This window comes from Equus quagga, chromosome 13 (genome assembly GCF_021613505.1).
Source record: "Equus quagga isolate Etosha38 chromosome 13, UCLA_HA_Equagga_1.0, whole genome shotgun sequence".
In the NCBI taxonomy this organism is placed as follows: Eukaryota; Metazoa; Chordata; class Mammalia; order Perissodactyla; family Equidae; genus Equus; species Equus quagga.
Genome location: NC_060279.1, coordinates 83,658,952 through 83,684,589, shown reverse-complemented (window position 1 = coordinate 83,684,589; position 25,638 = coordinate 83,658,952). Strand labels below are relative to the sequence as shown.

General features: G+C 40.0%; 1 protein-coding gene across 1 annotated transcript; it reads left to right on the top strand.

The window, feature by feature from the left end:
* The first annotated feature begins 1,427 nt into the window (after positions 1-1,427).
* NLRP4 (NLR family pyrin domain containing 4) lies at positions 1,428-25,638 on the top strand. Its single transcript, XM_046682092.1, has 9 exons — positions 1,428-1,707; positions 5,114-6,686; positions 7,691-7,852; positions 10,149-10,316; positions 13,153-13,320; positions 15,635-15,805; positions 21,610-21,780; positions 22,938-23,108; positions 25,548-25,638. The coding sequence occupies exons 1-9, from the start codon at positions 1,428-1,430 to the stop codon at positions 25,636-25,638; spliced, it is 2,955 nt and encodes a 984-aa protein (XP_046538048.1).

The window sequence follows — 25,638 nt, the reverse complement described above, 5'->3', positions numbered from 1 at the left end:
TAAAAGTTTTTCAAATCAGCTGCTAAATACCTAGGGACATTGCTGGCTTGTATGTAAGACTATTAGCCAAACTATCTTCCAAAGTGGCTGTAACATTTTGCATTTCCACCAGCAGTGAAGGAGAGTTCTGTTACTTCATATTCTCAACATGAATTGATCACTCTTTTTAATTTTAGCCCTTGGCATCTCATCATGGTTTTAATTTTATTTTCCTAATGACAAATGTTAAGCATCCTTTCATATTCTTATTTACCACATGTATATCCTCTTTGGTGAGCTATCTGTTCAGATGTTTTACTCATTTTTTATTAGGTTATTTTCTTGTTGAATTTCAAGGGTTCTTTGTATATTCTAGATCCAGATCTTTTATCAGACACGTAATTTACAAGTATCTTTTCCCTAGTCTATAGTGGATCTTTTCATTCTCTTAACAAGCGTCCTTCTCCGAGCAGACGTCTTTCATTTTGATAAAGTCTGGTTTATCTTTTTTTAATGGATCATGCATTTTACATTGTACCTGAAAACTCTTCACCAAATCCAAGATCATGTAGATTTTCTCCTATGTTTTCTTCTAGAAGTTTTACAGTTTTGAATTTTCTGTTTAAGTTTATAATCCATTTGGACTTGATTACTGTGTAAGCTGTGATACCTGTGTCTAGGTTTTTTTTTTTCCTTGCCTATAGACTTCGAGTTGTCTCAGTGCCATTTGTTAAAAAAAAAAATATCCTTTCTGCACTGTGCTTTTGTCAAAAGTCAATTGACTATATTGATGTGGGCCTGCCTTCTCTGTTATTTACTGAGAGATGCAACGTCCCAATGCTTGTGAGTCTATATTTGCTTCTCTATTGAGGATATGTCAGGTGGACACAGATTAGGATTCTCATATCTTCTGAATAACTGTTCCAACTAGTATTAGGTAAAGATCCTCCTTACCTGTCATCGTGATTTTGCCTTAAAGTTGAACCCATCAGATACTGTAAATGTGTAAGCCTTCATTTGGACAAATTTGGCTTATCTGACAATTTTTTCAGCTGGTTTATATCGAGTATTTATCTGTAGATCTTCAGGAGTGCTTTCCTAGACACTCACTTAGGATACATTTTATTATATGTCTCTACTGGGCATCATTAGAGTTGGGTTCGAAGTAATTCTTTTGGGACTGATTTATTACTTATGCTGAATTTTACTTCAGGTATCATTGTTCTCATGACCATTTCAATGAGAAGATGAGAAAAGATGAGTCTGGTCTAAAGGACTTCCTGCCCTCACCCCGACCCCCAAAACTAGCAAGGTACTTATAAGAACTTAGTTACCTCAACTGATTGATTTTTGAATAACTTGATACCACCTTGAATTTTCCACAGGTTCCATTTATTCTTGTTGCTGCTAATTCTGTCTCTGACGATTGATTTCTCTGCCCTGGACAAATGGCGTCATCTTTCTTTTCTGATTTTGGCCTTCTGTGGTACCTGGGGGAGCTCAAAAAGGATGAGTTCAGAAAATTTAAGGATTTCCTCAAACAAGAGCCTCTGCAACTCGGACTCAAGCCAATTCCCTGGGCTGAAGTAAGGAAGGCAACCCGGGAAGGACTTGCTAACCTATTGGTCAAACATTATAAGGAACAAGAAGCATGGAATGTGACCTTCAGCATCTTCCACAAGATCCATAGAAACGATCTCTGTGAGAAGGCCAAGAAAGAGATTACAGGTGAGGGGGTCTGGGATTGTGGGATGGGACAAGGTTTCTTATAACGAGCATCATGTCCTAATTTTGATAAATGATCTCGATGCTTGTCTACAACAGGGCCAGAAGGTACTATGGGACAATGTTCATTTCTTCATCTCCGTATTCTTCCATGATCTTTGATTTTCAGGATCACATGGAAATTGTGTTAGGTTAATCTTGGCAGTGGTTAATCTTGGTAGTGATTCTCAGGAGTGATTTTTGCCCTCTAGGGGACGTTTGGCCATGTTTGTAGATATTTTTTGTTGTCTCCATTGGGCATGATGCAGGAGAGTACTACTTGCACCGAGTGCTTAGAGGCCAGGGATGCTAAACATCCTGGATGCCCAAGAGAGTCCCTCACCGCAAAGAATTATCCAGCCTACAATGTCAGTAGTGCTAAAATTGAGCAACCCTGTACTAGAAGAATATAGATAATGCTCCATCCAATATGGTAGCCACTAGCCACATGCAGCTATTAACATTTAAATTATTTTAAATCAAATAAAAAATTTAGTTCCTCAGTCACACTAGCCACTTTGCTGAATAGTTCCATGTAGCTAGTGGCTACCATATTGGATAGCACAGAACTTACCATTCCCTTCTCACAGAAAAGGACACTTGAAATTTACCACATTTTTCAGCAGGGGACAAAGGTATTAAAAATATACATTCAGTATGCTTCAATTCAGGATCTAAAAAATGTTTAAACAAGTGTGTTTAGTAGCCAGAGCCATATACACTAGACTCAAGTTTTTGGTGGTGGTTTTGTTGTTTGTAGTTAATGAAATTGTAAATAGCCTTTCTCTTCTAACAATTTTCAAGCTTGCTTCTTCCATGATGCCCTCCTAAAGTACCTCAGTTTGGAGCATTTAACCCGTTTTTTTTTCTTTTCTTCTTAGAAGTATTTCAGGGGATTTTTCATGTCCTCTTCCTTCTCTATTACAAATTTTTTCTACATTGAGGGTTGAGCATCAAACCACACCAGAAATGTGATCTTTTCTAATCCAAGTCACCAAACATTGTTGTTGGACATAGGACATGTTGAAAGAATCATTCAAATATATTTTGCAGGATTGGCTTTTAAATAGGACTTGGCTGGGTATTGCAGATGGGGTTGATAGATTTTGAAAGCTGGTAATGATCGGAATCCTAATGAAGCTTATTCATATGGCACTGATGAAATATGTCAGCCTCTCAGAAACCTGTTTAACAAAAGGCAAATCCACTACCTTGTTGCATCATTTGGGGCATTCTTAATGCTATATCAGAGCCTAATAGAGAATTAGGTTCATAAGACATGATGGTGCTCATAGGTAGGTGGGGATGATTTAGTTGATGGTAGCATCATTTTCAACTATAGGAGATATCATCGTCCCTTTCCAAATTGAACTGTAAACCCCACAACTTCCTCACATTCTAGATCCCTTCACAATGCATGTTTTGCTCCCTCATGCATGATTCTTACAGCCTGTGACCTTCACAATATCCCTATAGTACTAGGAAGCTCAGCCTTACCTTCATTTACAACTGAGACACCTGAAGCTCAGGGAGACTCTTTCCTTCCCCAGATCGCGTAACTAGGAGGAGTTGGTACCAGGCTTCAACACAGGTCATTGAACTTGAAGTTGAGGGTTCTTTTTATAAAATCTCTCAAGTGCTCTAATATACTGAGTTTTGTCACTGTTTTTTGCTTCTCAAAAGCAGTCTATATGGAGGAGAACGTTCCTTTCATGTGGCAACTCAATATAACAAAGGGTGTTGCTAAAGTAAGCTGTAAACAGGTCTGAAAATGGATCGTCCTTTGGAGATGTATGCCTTTATCTTCTTTCACTAAAGAGGGAGAAGGGGTTGTATGCCCATTTAATTCCCATTAGTGAACCATCAAACATGTAACCCAAATTTCCAGAACAGGTGAGAAGACCAAGAAACTAGAAAACACTGAGGGGTGGGCAAAGAGCTTTCTAAGCTTAAGAAGCTAATGGGATCCTAACCAACATCAGGTGGCATCGTTAGCAGCTGAGAACTTCAGGAGACTGAGAGATTGGGAGAATCCACTGTTCTCCCCGTGGGTTAATGTAGTGTTACCTACTGTTACACGTAGTGCTAGGTTATAGCCCTTACCTATGTTCTATCAAACCCAATGACAGTTATGCAGGGGTAGAGTGAAAACTTCCCTCCTACAACAGCCCCCAGATCCCTGTCCATCAGCCACTATTTACTTGCAGAAAACAAAGATCATAGCAGTTATTTAAAGAAAACATAATTTTATAAGGGGGTTTGGTGTTTCCAGAACTTCTAGAAGAGCTGAAGAATGGGGTCCAAGCTGGTGCTCTAGAAATGACTCCAGGAACTACACCACCTGGGACCTGCTACCCTTATTGCAATTAGGAAGGTGAATGATAGGAAGGCCACCAATGTAGCCATGATTCAGAGGTTGGGAAGCTCACTAGTGCAGCTGCTCCTTGAAAACCATGATGATAGCAATTGGAGATGGGAATGGAATTACAGAAAAGCCTCGCGTCTCCATGTTCACAGCAACCGGCAGCAAAACTGTTGGAGCAGCAGAACATGGACTCCATTCCTCTTCCACCTTCCAGTGTCAGGAGCACATGTAAATTGCAGGACTTAACCTGTACCTGCAATCTTAGCAGCAAGGGATTCTGAGAAGGGTGGTAGTTTTTATGTTTGTTTGTTTTTAGCATTCTGCTCTTAAGCATACTCTCTAGATCAAAGTTGGAACAAATACTGAGCACCATTCTAGCACGTCTATTGCATCCAGTTTCCCTTCTAGAGGTAACTGCCTGTGTCAGGTCTTTCAGATCAATTTCATACACAGAAAATCCCTTGAATGGATAAATGGGTACATACTAGAGACACTGTCTTGTTCTTTTTCCACATAAAGATGATTCCATACTTTCAATATCTGCATAATGTTCCATGGTTCCATAAATTATTTACCTGGCCTTCTGTTGACGGTCATACAGTTCTTTTCTAGTGTTGCTATAATAGCAGCAATGAATACCCATGTGTGCATGCGCATGTGTGCGTATCTAGAGCAGGGTTTGGCTGCGTTTTTCTGTAGAGGGCTGTAGAGTATACATTTTAGACTTTGTGGGCCATACAGTCTCTGTTACAACTACTCATCTCACCACTGTGGCAGGAAAGCAGCTGTAGACAACACTACATGAACAGTATGACTGTATTCCAATGAAATTTTATTTACAAAATAGGCTGTTGCCCAGCTTTGGTCTGTGGGCCACAGTTTGCAGATCCCTGAGAAGATACATTCTGAGAAGAACAATTGCAGGGTCAAAAAGTATATATATATGAGTGTTTAACTTGGATGTGTTGTATGTGTGTTTTTCTCCTCCTGTTCTCACTGACTCAGGACACACCAAGACATATCAAGCTCATATACAGGAGAAGTTCAACAATATGTGGTTCAGAGAATCTGTCACTAGGATTCATGACTACTTTGACCAGAAAACCACCCAGAAAGAACGTGAGTCTTTGGAACGTCTTTTTGCCCCTAAGGAAACTGGAAAACAGCCACGAACAGTGGTCTTTAAAGGAATACAAGGGATAGGGAAAACGACGTTTCTGATCAAGTTGATGTTGGCCTGGGCAGAGGGCAGCCTCTATCAGGAGAGATTCTTTTATGTTTTCTACTTCTGCTGCCGGGAAATGAAGCAGTTGACACAGACAAGCTTGGCAGCGCTGATTTCTAGAGACTGGCCCAACTCCCATGTTCCACTAACGGAGATCATGTCCCAGCCAGAGAGACTCTTGTTCGTCATTGATAGCTTTGAAGAACTGAAACACAACCTGGATGAACCTGAGTCAGATCTGTGCAGCGACTGGATGGAGCAGCGACCAGTACGGGTGCTCCTGAGTAGCTTGTTGAGGAAGAAAATGCTCCCCGAGTGCTCACTGCTCATTGCAGCTGCACCTGTGTACCCAGGGGAAATTGAGGATAGGTTGGTATGCCCAGAAATTAAAACATTCCTGGGATTCAGTGAGAGTGAGAGGAAGCAGTACTTCTGCTGTATATTTCAAGACAGAAATAGAGCCATGGAAGCCTTCAGTTTTGTAAGAGAAAATGAACAACTGTTTTGCATGTGCCAAATCCCCACCCTTTGCTGGATTGTGTGCACTTGTCTGAAGCACGAGATGGAAAGGGGGAAAGATCTGGCACTGACCTGCCGACGTACCACCTCTCTTTATACTTCTTTCATCTTTAACTTGTTCACAGCCAAGGGCACTAGTTGTCCAGATCAGCAAAGCCAAAGCCAGTTGAAGGGCTTGTGTTCCCTGGCTGCAGAGGGCATGTGGACCGACACGTTTGTATTTAGTGAAGAGGATCTTAGGAGAAATGGGTTAGTGGATTCTGACATTCCTACATTGCTGGACATGAAGGCTCTTCAGAAGTACAGAGAATGTGAGAACTCGTACCTGTTCATCCATGTGTGTGTCCAGGAGTTCTGTGCCGCCATGTTCTATTTTCTGAAGAGCCACATCGACCATCCAAACCCAGCTGTTGGATGTACAGAGACACTACTATTTACCTATTTAAAGAAAGTAAAAGTACATTGGATTTATTTGGGGTGTTTCATGTTTGGCCTTTTAAATGAAAAGGAGCAACAAAAGCTGGATGCGTTTTTTGGCTTCCACCTGTCCCAAGAGATACAGCAGAAATTTCGCCAGTGTGTGCAGCGCATAGGTGAGAGTGAACATCTTCAAGGAGAGGTAGATTTCTTGGCATTGTGTTACTGTTTGTTTGAGATGCAGAACGAAGCCTTTGTAAAGTGGGCAATGGCCCTCTTCCAAGACGTTACGTTTTCTATTGTTGACAATGCAGATTTGGTGACTTCTGCCTACTGCTTAAAACACTGTTCTCGCTTGAGGAAACTTTGGCTTTCCATCCAAAATGTCTTTAAAGAAGAGAATGCAAACAACCCCACGTGAGTCCATCCAATGACTTTCTTTCTATCACCATTTCGACATCTGTCTATATTCCCAAGTGGGTTTTGCTGATGGAGTTTTTAATATAGGATCATGGTTAGGATCTCACCTTTTCTGTCAAACAGACCTCAGCTCAAGTCCTGGCTTGACTCTGTATGAACTATTTGACCTTGTCCACGGGGTTTTCCCTTCCTTTGTTGAAGTTCCTTCATTGTAAAAGGGCAATAATGTTAACTACCACATTGTGAGGTATTGTGAAGATTGAATGTTGAGAGCTCATGTGAAGTTTTTCCTACACTTCACAAATATTAGCTGATAGGTACTTATAATTAATATTTGTATCATTTCCATAGGACCACATTCAGATTCTTTCTTGACTTCTCAGCTAAAAATTAACTTTTAAAATTAATTCTTACAAGTTTTAACTCACTTAATACTCATAAATATCAGATGAGGTAGATTCTATTATCATGTTGCAGGTGAGATGACTGAAGCAAAGAGAGCACATAAGCTGCCCAGGTTAAGAAGTGGTGAAGGCTCGGTTTGAGCCAAGGCAATCTTCCTCGAGAATGACAGCTATACTGTGCTGCCTCATCTTTTACCATAAAACTGCCTGCATATAAGGCAAGGTTTTGCAACCTTGGCACTATTGACAGTTTGGGTTGGATCATTCTTTGTCGTGTGGGGCTGTCGTTTGCATTGTAGGATGTTTAGTAGCATCCCTTGTCTCACCCACTAGATGCCAGGAGCACCCCTCCCCCAAGATATAGCAACCAAAAATTTCTCCAGATACTGCCCAATGTCGCCTGGGAGAAGGAGACAACATTGCCCCGGTTGAGCACTATGAATATAAGATAGCTCCCCTGACTGACCTCATTCTGTCTGACTAAACGTGAGTCTGAGTCAGCTGTTTCATGTTCAGGTAGATAATCTGTTATGCTTATGATATGAATGGCTTGGGTTGACTATTTACCCATGGAAAGCGTTTCCTTTCTCCTTACAGGTCAAATTACAGTTTCATCTGTTGGCATCATGTCTGCTCTGTGCTCACTACAAATGAGAACCTCACAGAACTCCAAGTGAGTGACAGCAGCCTCAACGAGTCAGCCTTTGTGACTTTGTGTAATCAGCTGAGGCATCCCAGCAGTCACCTTCAAAAGCTTTGGTAAATTGGAGATCCACCTGGATTGAGTCTGTCATGGTGATAAATTCATCTCACCTCTAGATTTCCGGCGAGGCCAACTGCACAGGCAAAGAATTGCAATCTAGGGGCCAGCCCAGTGGCACACCGGTTAGGTTCGCACATTGCACTTCAGTAACCTGTGGTTTGCCGGTTCGCATCCCGGTGTGGACCTACACACTGCTTGTCAAGCCATGCTGTGGCAGGCGTCCCACATATAAAGTAGAGGAAAATGGGCACGGATGTTAGCTCAGGGCCAGTCTTCCTCAAAAAAAAAAAGAATTGCAATCTAGAGCAGAGTTTCACATGCCATTTCTCTTGCTGTGTCACATTTTCCCATATTCATTGAAGTGAGTGTCTTAAGGTCACAGGGCTGTTAAAGGGCAAAGCTGGGTTCTGACCTCAGAGCTGATCAATTGCAGAGCTTCTGCTGGTGGCTATTGCACCTGCTGCTTCCTTAAATGTTTGAGGAGCATTCTGTCAACCAATAGTTGAGGGCCAATTTGGTGTCAGACTTTGTACTAAATCCCAAGAATAAAATTAGGTTGAGAGTTATGGTCCTGACCTCTAGGAACAGACGGTCGTGTGGCTTGGTTGGTTTCTGTTTCCCTGCCGTAAAATGTACAGATAGGGGCTGGCCCCGTGGCCGAGTGGTTAAGTCAGCGCGCTCCGCTGCAGGCGGCCCAGTGTTTCGTTGGTTCGAATCCTGGGTGCGGACATGGCACTGCTCATCAAACCACGCTGAGGCAGCGTCCCACATGCCACAACTAGAAGGACCCACAACGAAGAATGTACAACTGTGTACTGGGGGGCTTTAGGAAGAAAAAGGAAAAAAAATAAAATCTTAAAAAAAAATGATTCCTTTAAAAAAAAAAAATGTACAGATATTTCCCTGTGAGAGGTGAATATGAAAGAAATGAGAGAACATGAGATTCTGGTTATCTGGAAAGTCATCCTAGTCAAGGATTTTAGAATATCGTCTCACATGTTGTGGAGCTTAAGGATTCCAGAGAAAGGGAGGAATACACAAGAGCGATATTCATCTGGGAATTTTTGTGGCAGAGATAGCTAGGTGCCCTTACCACCACTAAAGTGTGTTCCCCCATTGTAGTGTGGTGTTGTCTCCAGCCAAGTGCTTCACATCCAAGGGTCCTTGGCATCTGAATATGGCTATGTGACTCCTTCTTAGCAATAAAATATCAGGAGAAGTGTAGCTTCTATACCAAAGCCCTTAAGGAAGAGACTGGGGTCTCTATGTGTGCATTCCTCATTTACTAGTTGAATGGTGAAGTCACAAGACAGACAGAACCTGTGTCTGTGGTTCCATAGAGGAGTGCTTCTCACACTTTAATGTCATTAAAATGGAAATACTGCTTCAGTGGGTCTGGGGTAGAACATAAGATTCTGCATTTCTAACAAGTTCTCAGGTGATGCTGATGTGGCTTGTCCAGGAACCACACTTTGAGAAGCAAGGGTGTAAAGCAGTAATTTCTTAATATTGTCTGCACACTAAAATTGCCCAAGGACCTTTAAAAAAGCTCTTCATGGGCCGGCTCCATGCCTAGTGGTTAAATTTGGCGTGCTCTGCTGCAACAGCCTGGGTTCACAGGTTCGGATCCCAGGCACAGACCTACACCACTTGTCAGCCATGCTGTGGTGGCAAGCCACATACAAAATAGAGGAAGATTGGCAAAGATGTTAGCTCAGGGACAATCTTCCTCACCCAAAACAAAAACGAAGTTCTTCAATCCCAGGTCAAGCCCTTAAATCAACTTATTAGAATATCTCCATGTTATTTCAATGTGCAGCTGAGATGAAGAACCACTGTCTAAAAGGAAACCCACTCCACCCCCAATACTTGCACTGAACCATTACATGAGAAAAAAATAAATTGTGTTAATCCACTTAAATTTGAAAGTTTGTAACGCTGGATAGTGTTACACCAGAGTGTCTCAGCCTTCACTATTGACATCCTGGGTCGGGTAATTCTTCATGGTGGGCACTGTCCTGTCCACTGTATTTAGTAGCATCCTGACCTCCACCCACTAGATGCCGGTAGCACATCCCCCAGTGTGACAACCAAAAATATTTCCAGACCTTGGGTGATTTTGCCCCCACGGTACAAATTGGAAGATTGAGAACCACTGAGCTACATAATTGGATCGTGAAATTAGGTTATCAGTTAATTGCAGGTCACAGGAGACATTCGAGACAGGCGCTCAGGCAGTGTTCTCAGGTTTTGTTGGATGAAACCTATCCAAACTTTTCATTATTTTTTCAGGATAAATAACGTTTCCTTCTCTGCTGAGAGTTGGTTTTTCTTTGAGGTGCTCACGCTTAGCCCGGATTTGAAATACCTGAACCTCAATGGCACAGCCCTCTCCCGTAAGGATGTGAAGTTGCTCTGTAACGCCTTGAGCAATCCAAAGTGCAACGTAGAGGAACTGCTGTAAGTGTCTGTGTTCACGAGGCTCACTGATCTGATTCCAGAGAGCACTGTACCATTTTTATCTGTCCACTTTAGTCCTCTCTTCTATTAGTCATATGCAAACTTAACCTCCTGTAAACTTGGGATTAGAATATGGGAGTTAAAGTTTCTAAATTGGTACAACCACTATGGAAAACGACTAGCCTATATTCAGCTTTCGTAGGTTCTGGCATTCTGTATAACCTAGGAATTCCACTTTTAGGTGTACATTTGACAGAGTTGCATGCATAATTTTGCTGAAATATAAGTATTAAGACATTCATGACAAATATCCATAATACCTGAAAAAATGGAAGTACTAAGAGAAACTTAGATAAGAGAACCGTGGTTATATTTTCAGTCCCTGAGAATGAATATTTACAATCATATGCAACAATTTGGATGAATCTCACAGACATTGTTGATGGAAATGAGCCGAGCTTAAGAATATAGCATGTGATTTTATTTATATAAGATGCAAAGGTGGGCAAGACTACAGTATCGGAGGTTAGGATAGCGGCAGGAGGTGATGGATATGTTCTGCTTCTTGACCTGGATACTGTAACACAGGGCATTCAATTCATAGCAGTTCATTGGCCAACACTTAGCATCTGCTCACTTTTCTGTAAGTATGTTACACTTCAAGAATTTTTCTTCAATCAGGTAAGGATTCCCTCTAATACTGATCCTCTATTTACTTTCTTTAATACCCACATATTCAGATTTCTCCACTCAACTCTTTATCTGCCCTTATCTGGGCTCCCATTAACCAAACACACAATCACCCAAACCCATTTCTTAATAATAGCTTCACCAAGATATAATCCACATACTAAACACACCCTTTTAGAGCATACAATTTAGTGGTCTTGGTACATATTCACCAGGATGTGCAACCATCATGACTATCGAACTTCAGAGCATTTTCGTCACCTCAAAAAGAAACTCCAGACCCTTTAGCACTCGCTACCCATTCATTTGTCACCCTGGCAACCACTAATATACTTTTAGTCTCAATGGGTTTACCTATACTGGACATCTCATATAAATTGAATCATACAATATGTGGTCTTTTGTTAGTGGCTTCTTTCACTAGTAAAATGTTTTCAGGGTTCATCCAAATTGTACCATGTATCAGTGCTTCATTTCTTTTTATGGTTGAGTAATATTCTAGTGTGCTGATATACTTATTTTGTTTATCCATTTGTCTGTTGATGAACACTTGGGCTGCTTCCATCTTTTGGCTATTGTGACTAGTGCTGCTATGAATGTTATTGTTTTAAACACCTGTTTTTCAATTCTTTGGGGTGTATACGTAGGAGTGGCATTGCTGAGTCATATAGTAATTCTATGTTTAACTTTTGGAGGAACCAACAAACTGTTTTCCACAGTGGCTGAACCACTTTACATTCCCCCCAGCCATGCGTGAGGGTTCTAATTTCTCCATGTCCTTGCCAATAGTTATTTTCCATTTTTTGGTTACAGTCATCCTAATGGGTTTAACGTGGCATCTCATTGTGGTTTTGATTTGCATTTGCTAAATGACTAATGATGTTCTGCATCTTTTCATGTGCTTGTTGGCCATTTTTATATCTTCTTTGGAAAAATGTGTATTCAACTCCTTTGCACATTTTTAATTGGTTTGTTGGTCCTTTTGTTGAATTGTAAATATATGTTGAGTTATAACACTCTGGGTACAAGTTATGATATACAAGATACATGATTAGAAAATATTTTCTCCCAGTCTGTGAATTGTATTTTCACTTTCTTAATGATGTCCTTTGAGACACAAAAGCTTTTAATTTTGATGAAGTGCAATTTATTTTTTTCTTGCCTCTAGTGTTTTTAGTGTAAAATCTAAGAAACCATTGTCTAACCCAAGGTCATGAAAATTTACACTTGTGTTTTCTTCTAAGAGTTTTAAATGTTTTAGCACTTATATTTAGGTCTATGATCCATTTTGAGTTAATTTTTATATGTGGTATGAAGTAAGCAAATCCTATTTTTTACTCTTTGAAAATATCTTTAAGCTAGAAACCACTTTAAAACCATGCATTGCCACAGAATCATCCTTAGAGAAATGTCAGGAGCCATGGACTAGGTGACTTCCAATTACATTTTCATTTCTTGACAACTATCATAATTGTTTCCATCTTTATTCTATTGTCTTTGGGCCTAGTTTATACTTCTTGTGGCAACCAGAGGGAAGGAGAGTGGCTAAAGTAATGGAAAACCATAATTACTGATAGCGCCAACCAACTCAAGCAAGCCATCAAATCATGAGCACTGTGGGACTCCAGTTGAAGGGTCCTCTGAGGAGGTGCTGCTTGAGCAGAGACCTGAATGATGAGGATCCATCTAACCAAAGGCCAGGCAAAGAGCATTCCACTCAGGGTGAACAAATGCAAAAACCCTAAGTAGGGTAAAGGAGTTCGGGGGAAGGAGTTTAGGGGAGCAGCAAATATGGATACATATCTTGAAGAATAACAGCCAATGTGGGTCAAGCAACTGAAAACAGCCAGTGTGGCTGGGACATAAGCGTTGAGGAAGAGGCCTTGTAGATCACATGATATATTTTGGGCTTTTCCTTAAGTGCAGTGAGAAGTCCTGGGGAAGTTTAAGGCACATACGGATAATAACTGAGTCTGTATGTGTCTCAAGTTTAAAGGATGGGTCATGGGGATCAATACAGAGGCAGGGGATCAATGAGGTTCTCAAGCAGAGCAAACAAGTGCTTCCTCACTATTATAGGATTAGCAAGAAGAATGAGTCAGGGAAATAGAAACCAATGGAATGTACCATTTTCTCTTTCCTACAGGCTGACAAATTGTTGCCTCTCAGCTGATGATTGTGAAGCCTTCACCTGGGTCTTAAACAGCAACAACAAGCTGAAGCTTCTTAACGTATCATACAACTACTTGGACAAAGGCGTGCCCCTGTTGTGTAAGGCCCTGCGCCACCCAGACTGCGCTCTGGAGGTCTTGGTGTAAGTGAACATTGGGAGCGTCCACCATGGAGGACCATGGCAGCAGTTTGAACTTCGGCCAAATCCATCCATTGATGGAAGCAACATAGCACAGATCTTAACGCGTAGGCTTCAGCATCAGAAGGACTTGAGTTCCACTTGTGGATTTACCACTTACACACTGTTATCTTGAAAAAGTTATTTAATGTCTCTCAGCTTCAGTTGGCTTCTCTGTAGACGGAGGTGGAAAATTCTGTCCTAGAAGTCTCATGAAAATTAAGTAAGATTATACAGAGCACATAATCAAGTTTCTAAAGATGTTAGACTGGATTAAAGTACCTACAACACACACAGATACTTCCTTACTACCTACTAACTTTTACTTGTTACTAGTTTGTAAAGTGAACTCCCAGCTGTCAGACAATAGCAGAGCAAGATGTCCTTGGGCGTGTTGACCTCATTTAATTCAGAGTGTGCTTCTCCTGCAGTAATAGGATGAATGAACAGACTAACCTAGAAGCAAAGTTTAGGTACATAGAAAAAGGACAGAGGAGTTAATGTGTTAGAGAGTCAACTGATTACCTATTAATACAGTTCTAATATCTTCAGTTCATAGTAGGACTTGTATAAAAAGGAGGTGGTGGGGGGCCGGCCCCATTGCCAAGTGGTTAAGTTTGCGCGCTCCACTTCGGCGGCCCAGGGTTTCACCGGTTCGGATCCTGGGTGCAGACGTGGCACTCCTCATCAGGCCATACTGAGGCGGCGTCCCACATGCCACAACTAGATGGACCCACAACTGAAATATGTCCTGGGGGTATTTGAGGAGAAAAAGCAGAAGAAAAAAAAAAAGAAGATTGGCAACAGTTGTTAGCTCAGGTGCCAATCTTTAAAAAAAAAAAAGGAGGTGGTGGGAAATATGCACTTATGTATATTTGGGGCTTTTTTATACACAAATATCCTTGGTTGGAGGAGATATAAAATTATAGGTTACCTATAATATAGGTTACCTTTGGGAAATAGAACTGGGAGATTGGGAGAAGCGAGTGGGAGGGAAACATTTCTCTGTTTATACTTCTGGATTTTTTGAGATTACAACTACATGAAAGTAAGGATATTCTGAGAATAAGTCAAGAAAATTAGAGGAAGTACACTTGCAGCCAAAATGGAGGAACAGGAACTGAATTTAACCTGCCACCTAAAACAACCAAAAATAACCAAGTAAATAAAACAATAGTTTAAGACAAATTAATTTTTACTTGTCAATGTTTGCCAGGGTCTTGTAAAATAAAAAATTATTTTAAAATAGCTAAATATCTAAATCATATGAAATATTATAGAGTAATTTTTCATTAAAGCATGTTTTTCATTATAATTTAATATCATACAGCCTCTAAGGTATGAAATAGCATTTTAAATTGAGGTTCACTTTACTATTGGAAAAAATTGCCAAATATATATATGGCTTAGTTGCTAAATATAATTTTTAACAATGAAAAAATAGGCTCGTAAGATGTCAGAATATAAAATTGTGAGATCCTCACTGGCTTGAGTTTTATACTAGGTATCAAAAACACAAATGCCTAGAGGTGGCATAGAATGGAGATCAACGGAAGATGCAAGCCGGGTGGGGTCTGTGTGAGAATGGAGATCAATGTGGCCCATCTACAGGAAGCAGTTCCTCCTTCCATCCTAGCACATCACATTACAGCATGGTGACATGGATCCAGTGTTGCCAGATATCCAAATTTTCAGCAGAAGTTAAAAATCTGGATTTTATATAAAACTTTATTGGTGTTTAAATGTTGGCAACTAACTTTTAAAAATATAAAGGTGATGGCAAATTTTAATGTCTGTAGACCATATGTAGTTCACCTTGGGACTCCTGCTTTGTATTTTGCTGTACCTTAGAGTTTTTCCCAAGTGCACATGCATCCCTTTAAAGCCATGACTTTTTTACTATTTTAAGGAATAGAACTTAAAAAGTTGAAGAGGATTTACACATAACGTAATCCAATACACTTCACCAATCCAGGAGGGAGCATTATCAGATGTAGAATTAGAACCAAAATTTTCTAAGTCCTTTTAGAGAATTAGCTGTGCCATTGTGTGCCGTCTTTTTCCTCCATTACTTTGTCGGTTTTATTTTCTAATCCCTCTATCGTGTGAGTAAGAAGAAATGGAGGGAGGTATTTTCAGATAAGCTGGAAATGGATGGCCTCAGCTGAGGATTTTGTGTATATAAGATTGTATGAATACGACCTTTAATGTGGAGCCAAAGCTCCCAGACACATCAGTTCCCTCTTCCCCCGTTTCTCCCATATATTTGTCCCCACAGCTTGGGTTACTGCTACCTCAGTGGACACTGCTGGAAAAGCCTCTCTGATGCTCTTCTGTGTAACAAGAGCTTGGTCCATCTAGACCTCAGCGCAAATGTCCTGAAATCTGAAGAACTGAAACTTCTCTGCGAGGCCTTGAAACAGCCAAGCTGCCAACTACAGTCGCTGTGGTAGGTGCCTTTGAGGTGTACTTTGAACACCGACCCTCCTTTTCAGGAGGCTTGGATGGCTGAGAAGGCACCTAGATTTGAGGAAAGTCTTGGCGTCGGTGCCTCAGGATGTAAAGGTTAAAAATTACTTGTTTCAGATTCTTGTAGGGATGTTGAGGTGAAAAAACTCTGTACCTTGACTCTTCTGTCACAGATTTAGTGTGTTGTAAATGGTCATTCAGCTGAGTATACAAAAGGACTCAGAAGAATTATGGCAGGGGGCTCAGGGATGGTTTTATGGTTAGATGTTTGGCATGTGTCCTACAAGATGTATAAGTTTCGTCAGGTGGAAAAGGAGAACTGAAATTCCAGGTAGAAAGGTTAAAGATGGGGATGTGAGAACTGCTAACAAATCTGGGAATTAACATGGATAAAACAAGGGATACTTGATAAAGGAATATGAACAGTAAGAGAGTAATAAGCAGATAATGAAAAGACAATTTCATATTAAAAAGTTGAGAAATAGTTGGGTAACCTTGTGATAGTGGTGGTGGTGTCTTGGAGTTACCAATTGGGATAGCATTTCATAATCAAATGTCTCTTTCCTGAGAAATCAAGAGACTTGTGGGATTAGACAGAAGCATTTTACCTAATCCATCATGAAATCTCAGAGTTTAGAACTGTGGATTCCTTGCTTGGAGGGTGTGTTAAATGATGTGACAAAAGTACCAGGCATGTTCTTGACCTTGTAATGGTGGGTTATGTTATCTGGCTCAATCCTTGAACTGAAAGCTACTAAAAATATCAGATGTAGTATATTTTAAAAATATTAAAATTATCTGGAAGCTGAGCCAGAAGTAGTCTATGTAGTAAACTAAATGTAGATCACTTGAGGCGGTCCAAAAATCCATTTGGGATATATTTATTTAAAACAACCTTAAACTAGCACTGCCTCTAGACACCCGGAAAAAGCAAGTGCACATCTTTTCTGGAGGTAGATAAAAGCATAACGTGATCTTTGGCCTCAGCTTATTCAGAAAATGATCTTGCAGGGTCCATGAACACCACACGGTTAAAATAAGCTAAAACACAACGAAATACAGCACTGTGAGCAAGAACAAAACAAAGACACCCGCCAGACTGCAGAAACTGGGAGTGACCAGACTCATCTATAAAACCATTATGCTCACTATTTTAAAGAAAAATAACATGTTTAAATATCTTAGGAAAAAGGAAGCCATAAAATAAAATCAGCAAATTGAGAAAGCAAATAAAATGGAGCATCTAGAAATTATAATACCAGAAATGTAACAGATGGGTTGAACAACAGATTAGACATAATTACAGGGCAAATTAGTAAAACAAAATATAGGTCCTAATTATCTAGAAGGCAGCATGAAGAGAGAAAAAGATGTGAAATAAAGAAGAGAGATTGAGACCTAGAGGATAGAGCAAGATGTTGTGGCACATTTAATGGGAATCCTAGAAAGAGAAAATATTTTAAGATGTAATGGCTAAAACTTTTCCTGATGAAAGGTTTGAATCTACAGATTCAATCCTCCAAATTTGGCCCCAGTAGGATAAATAATGGAGAACCTGCAGAACCCCACATATAAAGATAGTGATCTTACAACTTCTACACTGGGGCTGGGGGCTGGAAGAAGGCATAACATTTAAAGGAAGGACAGAAAGAGCTGGGTGAAGAGGAGCGATGAAAACAAGAAGGCAGTGCAATAAGATCTTCAGTATGCTGGGGAGAAATTGCCAACCGATAATTTTATAACCAACAAAAATCAGCAGGAATGAGGACAAAAATATATTTTCAAAAAAAATTTGTTTCCCACCATCAGATCATCACTCAAGGTAATTCTCAAGAATAGCCCTCATGCAGAAGTTAAATAATTCTAGGGGGAAAAGATGTAGAACAAAGAAGGTGGTAAATCTGTAGATGTATTTAAATAAAATATGAACTGCTTACAAAAATAATATTGTCTTTAGGATTTAAAGGAAAACTAAAATGTACAACGGCAGTCACATAAAATGTAAATTAGTGTTTTAAAGTCCAAAAAGAGGGTAAAAGTATGTATTAATTTGAGATATTTACAGGTTAAATACAAATATAGAAACTTCTACAAACTTAGAAGAAGAAAATCAGAAAGTGTTTCTAACTCCCAAATCAGCAGAGGAGAGAAGATGGAATGATGCAAATACCTCATCAAAAGAAAGCAAGAAAGGGAAGAAAAACAAAGGAGCAGATACAAGAAAATACAAAACACAGCAAGATGTGGATCTAAAATCAAATATATCAGTAACTGTTCAATATAAAAAGATCAAGTATTTCAGCTAAAAGATCAAAATTATCGTACCAGATTTTTTTAAACCTAATGTTTATAAGTGACATTGAAATATAAGGAGGTTGTGGTTGCACAATCTTGCAAATGGACTAAATGCCACTGAATTCTTCACTTTAAAATGATTGATTCTGTGTCATGCGAATTCACCTCAATAAAAAAAAAATGAGACAAATGGTAACAGTGAAAGGATGGAAAAAATATACCATACAAATTAACCAAAAGAAAGTTTATGTAGCTACATTAAGATGACAAAATAAACTTTGGGACAAAAAGTATTATTGATATGTGTATTATTTGCCTGATGCTAGTTTTTAAATTATCCTGTGTAATTGAACCGTAATTCTTATGAGGTCAATGTAATTATTTCCCATACATCACCCATGAATCAAAGAAGAAATCGTAATGGAAATTAGAAGATACGTTGAAATGAAATGAAATGAAAAAGAATATACTTCACCACAAACTGAGGAGATGAAGCTGAAGCATGTGTATATATTACAAAAGAACAGCTGAAGCATAATGAACTAAGTGCCCATCCTAAGAAATTTTTTCTTTCTTTTAAATGAACATTTGCATCTAATTTTCCTCTGCATCCCCATTTCTCTTCCTTTTTTTTTTTTTTGATGAGGAAGATTGGCCCTGAGCTAACATCTGTTGCCAATCTTCTTTTTTTTTTTTCTCCCCAAAGCCCCACTACATAGTTGTATATCCTAGTTGTAGATATTCTAGTTCCTCTGTGTGGGACACTGCCACAGCGTGGCTTGATGAGCAGTGTGCAGGTCCGCACCCAGGATCCAAACCGGCAAACTCTGGGCCACCAAAGCGGAGCATGCCAACAACCACTCAGGCATGGGGCCAGCCCCAAGGAATTTTTTTAAATGACAAAAGAAGCCCAGAAAAAGATAGAAGGAAATAAAAATGGGAGCAGAAATTAATGAAAGAAAACAAACACACTATATAAACTGTCAGGAGGTTAAAGTTTGGTTCTTTACAAAGACTGGCGAGCATCTTGTATCCTAGCTGTCCAAAAGAGGAATGCGAGCCACATGTGTAATAGTGCCTAGTAGCCACATGTTTAAAAACTGAAAATAAACAGGCAAAATGAATTTTAATGGTAAAACTTATTTAACTATATATCAAATATTATCACTTCAACATGTAATCAATACAAAATTATTAATGAGACATTTCACATTTTGTACTCTTTAAACTCTGGAGTGTGTTTTGCACTGTAGTACATCTTGATTGAGACAAGCTACGTTTCAAGTGCCCAGTGGTCACGTGGCACAGTCAGCTACTATACTGAACGGTACAAAAACGAAAAGAAACATTGCTACAGATGCGTTGAATAATTAAGAGAATTTTATGAGCAGCTTTACACAATAAACCAGAAAGTCTAGATTTTTTTTCAAAACTCAGTAAACGTCTAGAATAATGTCTTGCCAAACTGAAGAAGAAAGAAAAATGAATAGTTCTAAACCATTAAAGAAATTAAATCAATAGTCAAATCTTACCATAAAGAAAACTCAGAGCTTGGAAGTCTTCATCAGTGACTGCTACCAAACACTCAAGGGGGAAATAACGCCAGAGTTACACGAATTCTTTCAGGATTGGAAAGGTAAGACATACTCCTTGCCATCTTTTGAGCCCAGCATAATCTCGATACCAGAAACCAATAAGAATAACACAAGAAAGAAAAAGGACAAGCCAGTCGTTCGTGAAATGCATAACACCAAACAGCATGTTAGCAAATAGAATCCTGATATGTTAAAAATTAACATAATGACCACATTGGGTTTATCCCAAGAATATAAAGTTACTTCAGCATTAAAAAGATCAATGTAATTTACTACACTGATTAAAAATAAATATCACTATCATCTAAAATACAGAAAAAGCTGTGAATTAAAACACAATATCTGTTTATTATAATAACTTGAAAAATTAATAACTGGGAACTTCCTTGAACTGATAATGAATAGTTCAAAAAATCCAAAGCAAGCGTTTGTTTAATTATAAAGAGAGAAAAGCTTTGTCTTTGATGTCAAAAAAAGGTAAGAATGTTGGCTATAACTTCTAATCTGCCTTGTCCTGTAGATGGTGGCAAGAGCAATAAAGAGAGAAAAATATAATATAAAACCCACAATCCTTAAAATGTTAGAAAGGAAGAATCATCTAATTCTATGCAGATGATATGATAGTGTACATAAAATTTTTTTTTAATCTGTAGCTAAATTATCAGAATGAATGAATCCAATAACCTTCCTTTAAACAAACAGTATACAATTTCCTAGAGACCAACAAGAAGCATTAAACTAGTGGAATTAAATAAAATTACCATTTACACTAGCATCAAAAAGGAATTACCAAAATTAAAAGATTTTTTAAAAAATTACCCAGGAATAAGGCTAACACAATACATGAAAGACAGTTGTAGTGAATATCATCAAATGATAGTGTAATGTGGGAAAAAGGAAAGAGGTCCCATGTTCAAGGATTGAAATACTCAGTATTAAAAGTCATTTCTCCACAAACTGATTTTCATTTTAATGAAATCCCAATCAAAATGCAATGTTTTCTTGTGTTGTGTTGAACTTGAAAATTAGATTTAAAAATGTACATGAAGGGGCCAGCCTGGTGGCGCAGCAGTTAAGTCCACGTGCTTTGCTTTGGCGGCCGGGGGTTTGCTGGTTCAGATCGCAGACGTTGACCTATGCACTGCTCATCAAGTCACGCCGTGGCAGGCGTCCCATATATAAAGTAGAGGAAGATGGGCACAGATGTTAGCTCAGGGCTAATCTTCCTCAAAAAAAGTTAAAAAAATAAAAATAGAAATAAAATGTACATGGAATTTGCACAGGGCCTAGAATACCTAAGAAACACCCGAAGAACAAAAAGTGGGAGGCCAGGGGGCCGGCCCGGTGGTGCAGCAGTTAAGTTAGCACATTCCACTTCTCGGTGGCCCGGGGTTCACTGGTTCAGATCCTGGGTGCAGACATGGCACTGCCTGGCACACCACGCTGTGGTAGGCGTCCCACATATAAAGTAGAGGAAATGGGCACAAATGTTAGCTCAGGGCCAGTCTTCCTCAGCAAAAAGAGGAGGATTGGCAGTAGTGAGCTCAGGGCTAATCTTCCTAAGGAAAAAAAAAAATGGGAGACCTAGCTCTAAAGATAGAATGACATTATAAGGTTTTAAAAATTAAAAGCAGTGTGGAATTCAGAGGCATGAATAGACCAAAGACACAGAACACACGGCCCATGACAGACCCATCCACGTGTGTTCGGACTTTGCATTGTGGACAACTGTATCACAGATGGTGCAGGGGGAGGACAGACCTTCAGCAAATGATGCTGGGACGACTACCCATCCATAGGGATGATAAAAGTGTAGTGCCTTGGCATCTTTCTTTTCCTGATATCAAACAAAAATTTAGTAACCTTTGAGAGTAACTCCACTATTCTCTTGCAGTTTATTAAAATGTTGTATCACTGCCCGTGGCTGTCAAGACCTTGCCTCAGTCCTCACCAGCAACCAAAACCTGACAGGTCTGCAAATTGGGTACAACGATATAGAAGATGTTGGTGCGAAGCTGTTGTGCGAAGCTCTGACACATCCCCAATGTCGCTTAGAGAATCTTGGGTGGGTATTCTCAAAGTCGTGATTGTGTCTTTGTGGGTGGCAAAAGATGGAGGGGTGCATGGCCAGAAAGAGAAAGAAAAATGAAAACCCCGTCAGGGGCATGTAGCAATTAGCTGTGCTGCCATAATAAACTACTCCAAAACTTAGAGGCCTCAAGCGGTGAGCACTTACAATCACTAGCTGGCTCTGCTGGTCTGTGCCAGGCGTAGCCGACGTCGAATGGGCGTGCTCAGGAATCGGTGGTTCCCTGGGGCATTGTTTGGTCTAGGGGGGGCCTCACTATCAAGTCTGGAGATGCTTGGCTGTCTGTGAACTGAGGAAGGCAGGGATGGCTGGACTGCATATCTCTCGTGTCTAACTAGGTAGCCTGGCCTTGTGGATGTGGCATCTGTCACCAGTTTGCTTGGGCCGCCATAAAAAAGGACCACAGACTAGGGGGCTAACGCAACAGAAATTTATTTTCTCACAGTTCTGGAGGCTGGAGGTCCAAGATCAAGGTGTCAGCAGGGTTGGTTCCTTCTGAGGCCTCTCTCCTAGGCTTGTAGACGCCAGCTTCTCCCTGCGTCTTCATGTGGTCTTCCCTCTGTGTGTGTCTGTGTCCTGATTGCCTCTTCTTATGAAGACACCTGTCCTGTTGGATTAGGGCCTGACGTGACAACCTCATTTTAACTTAATTGCCTCTGTAAAGACCCTACTGCAAATACGGCCACGTTTTGAGTTACTAGGGGTTAGCACTTCAACTTAGGAATCTTTGGAGGGACGCGGTCAGCATCTCAGGGGTTAAAGAGCGCAAGAAATGTGCAAGGTGTCGGCTCAGAACTCATAGAACCTTCCTTCCATTGTTTCATATCAGCCAAAGCAAGACACATGGGCAGTCCAGATTCAGGGGCTGGGGAAATAGACCCCAACCCTTAGTGGAATGAGCCACAAAGCCATACTGCCATGGGAGTGTGTTCAGAGAGGAACGGACAATTGTGGCCGCTTTTCCAATCTAGCCCAGAGCAGTAGTCAGATGTCATAAACCCTGGGCTGTGAGACACTGTACTCGGAGGCTAGGGGGTGAGCCTTGGATAAATGTCCAGCTCATATGCCACCCACATGCCACCCTCTTCACCCTGAGGATGGGGCCACTTCTCACCGTGTATCTTCTGTTGCAGGCTGGGTGCGTGCAAGTTAACTAGTGCCTGCTGCAAGGATCTCTCTTCTGCTCTCACCAGCAGTAAAACTCTGAGAAGACTGAACCTCAGTGGAAACGCCTTGGACCACGGTGGGGTGGTGGTGCTGTGTGAGGCCCTGAGACGCCCGGAGTGCCCCCTGCAGGTTCTCGGGTGAGCTGGTGCTGGTTCTCCCTGTGGGGACAGTCCTCGGGGCTCACGAGGGACTGACAGGGACCCAAGGTGTGGAACTATGACAGTCTAATCTCATTGCATTTAAATGCAAATGATGTTCCCTGTCTCAGGGTTGTTGCAGGAGTGAAAGACGACGTAAGTCCCTTATTCAGCACAGTAACTGGTGAACCGCAAGTGCCCAGTAAATGTTGGCACTTGGTACTATTATAATACAAATCATAATTATAATACCTAAATATGTATAATTAGATAAATTATAATTATACTTAATATATTTTATTATATTTATATTTAAGTTCATTGTATATTAAAATAAAAATTTAGTATAATAAATTATAATTAGACAATTATAAATGTAATATGTATAATTCTATATTATCAATTATATATAATTATAATTATAAAATCTAGCAAAATATCTAAAAATATTATAATTTTTATAATTATATTTATAATTATAGACATATAATTTAATATATATTTTTAATTGTTGACTTAAATATTTATACAGTCATGCACCACATAAGGACATTTCAGTCAACAACGGATCACATCTATGACAGTGGTCCCATAAGATTAGTACCATAGAGCCTAGGTGTAGGCTACACCATCTGGTTTGTGTAAGTACACTCTATGATGTTCACACAATGACAAAATCACCTATTGCTGCATTTCTCAGAATGTCCCCATCGTTAAGCAACGCATGGCTGTAATTATATGTATAATTATGTCTGTAGTTATAAATATAATACAAATTATATACTATATATTATACCTATAATTATACCTAAAATTAAATTGTTATGTATTTTATTTATAATTATAAAGATATATTTATATAAGTCTATAATTGCAAATACTACAATTATAAATACCACAATTATAATACAAACTATATATATTATTTTATCAGATAAATATTATTTTACTAGACAACAACATAATAAATCCTTAGCATCTTTCTTTCTCGTGCATTTGCCCCTACCCTTTTCAAATGTACATGAGATCAGGTGCAGTCACAGGTAGTCATTAGGCCATTTCTTTCTAGAAGAGGGAAATACAAGATGTTGGGGTAAAACTGGTATAACTCCAGCACTAAGAATATTACCTTCTTTTCTGTCTTGTGAAGCTATAGGTCCATTTCTTTAAAGTCCATCCTTGTAAATCTACATCTAGAAATTTCAGGTGCCTGGCACGATTTCATTCTCATTGTAACTCGTGCCAAAGACTCGGAACACAGAGCGCCACAGGTGACATGCCACCTAGTGGGAAGACTGGGACCGTCCGTTATTTTCTGAGTCATGGAAGTCAGCGCTGGGGTTCCAGCTTTCCCAAGTTTAGTCCTGTAGTCTCAGGCAAGACATTTTCCTCTTCGATTATCCGCCTTCCACGGGAAAAATAGGGAAAATTACTTGACGTGGTCATTATGAAAATATAAATTAGATAATATGATAAAAATGATGGAACCAAGTAAGTGAGTTTCCATGTCCTCTGCACCCTCCTCCCACCGTGGACGGTCTCACAAACGTGTGTGTGAAGATGAACGGTTGCTTGAGGGGGCGTACCACACTCCAGCAGTCAGACGAAGCTGCTTGGGACAGTTGCAAAAGAACAGACACCAACAGAGACAAGAGACATTTATACCCACAGGAGAGCCAAGACACAATGATCCTTAACCCTCCTGTTTGTTTCAAAGCAACAACATAATGCCGCGTGCACGTGCAGGGGCTCCAGAAACAAACTGCTGGATCTGTATCCTGACTCCACCGCTTGGCTGTGTGACCTCAGGCCGATTCCTGAACTTGCTTAGCCTCCATGTCTTCCTCACAAATCAAGTCGATAATGGTATCTCATAGGTGGTTGTGAAATTTTAATGACATGTGCAAGTAAAACCCTGAGCAGAGGGCCTGCACCAGGCCCTTGGATAATGAAAGCTGTTAGTATTTTATCTTTTTAAAAATAAAAATAGCTTCAGTCTTTCTCCCTAGCTTCCTGTCTTCTTGTCCCAAATCCTAATGTTTAGGTGGAATCAGGGCTTTCTACCAGACAGGACATTTTTTCTGTCCAGTGATGAGTTGAAGCCAGCTGCTGCCAGCTGGTGAGAACCCTGTGTGTGTGCAACTCTTCCTCACTCTGTGTTTAGTGTCATCAAGTTGGCAGCTTGAATTCAGCCGTGGTTGGAGAATCTACACCACAGAAATGAGCAGCCCTACAAACCAGGGTTTTTGGGGGGTTTTTGTGAGCCAGCTGTTAAACATTTATCAGCACACCACTGCATATAGCAGATGTGTCTTTCCTCTTGGAGGCAAGACAGGGAAGGCTTGTCCTAGGTTTGTCCAGGGAAGAAATGATGGAGAAAGATGAGATGTGGAGAAGAAAGAGGCATAAATTAAAGAGAGCCCCTTTATATTTTACCAGGCTGAAAAAAGATGAATTTGATGAGGAAACCCAGAGACTTCTGATGGCTGAAGAAGAGAGAAATCCCCACTTGACAATTTTCAGTGGCTAA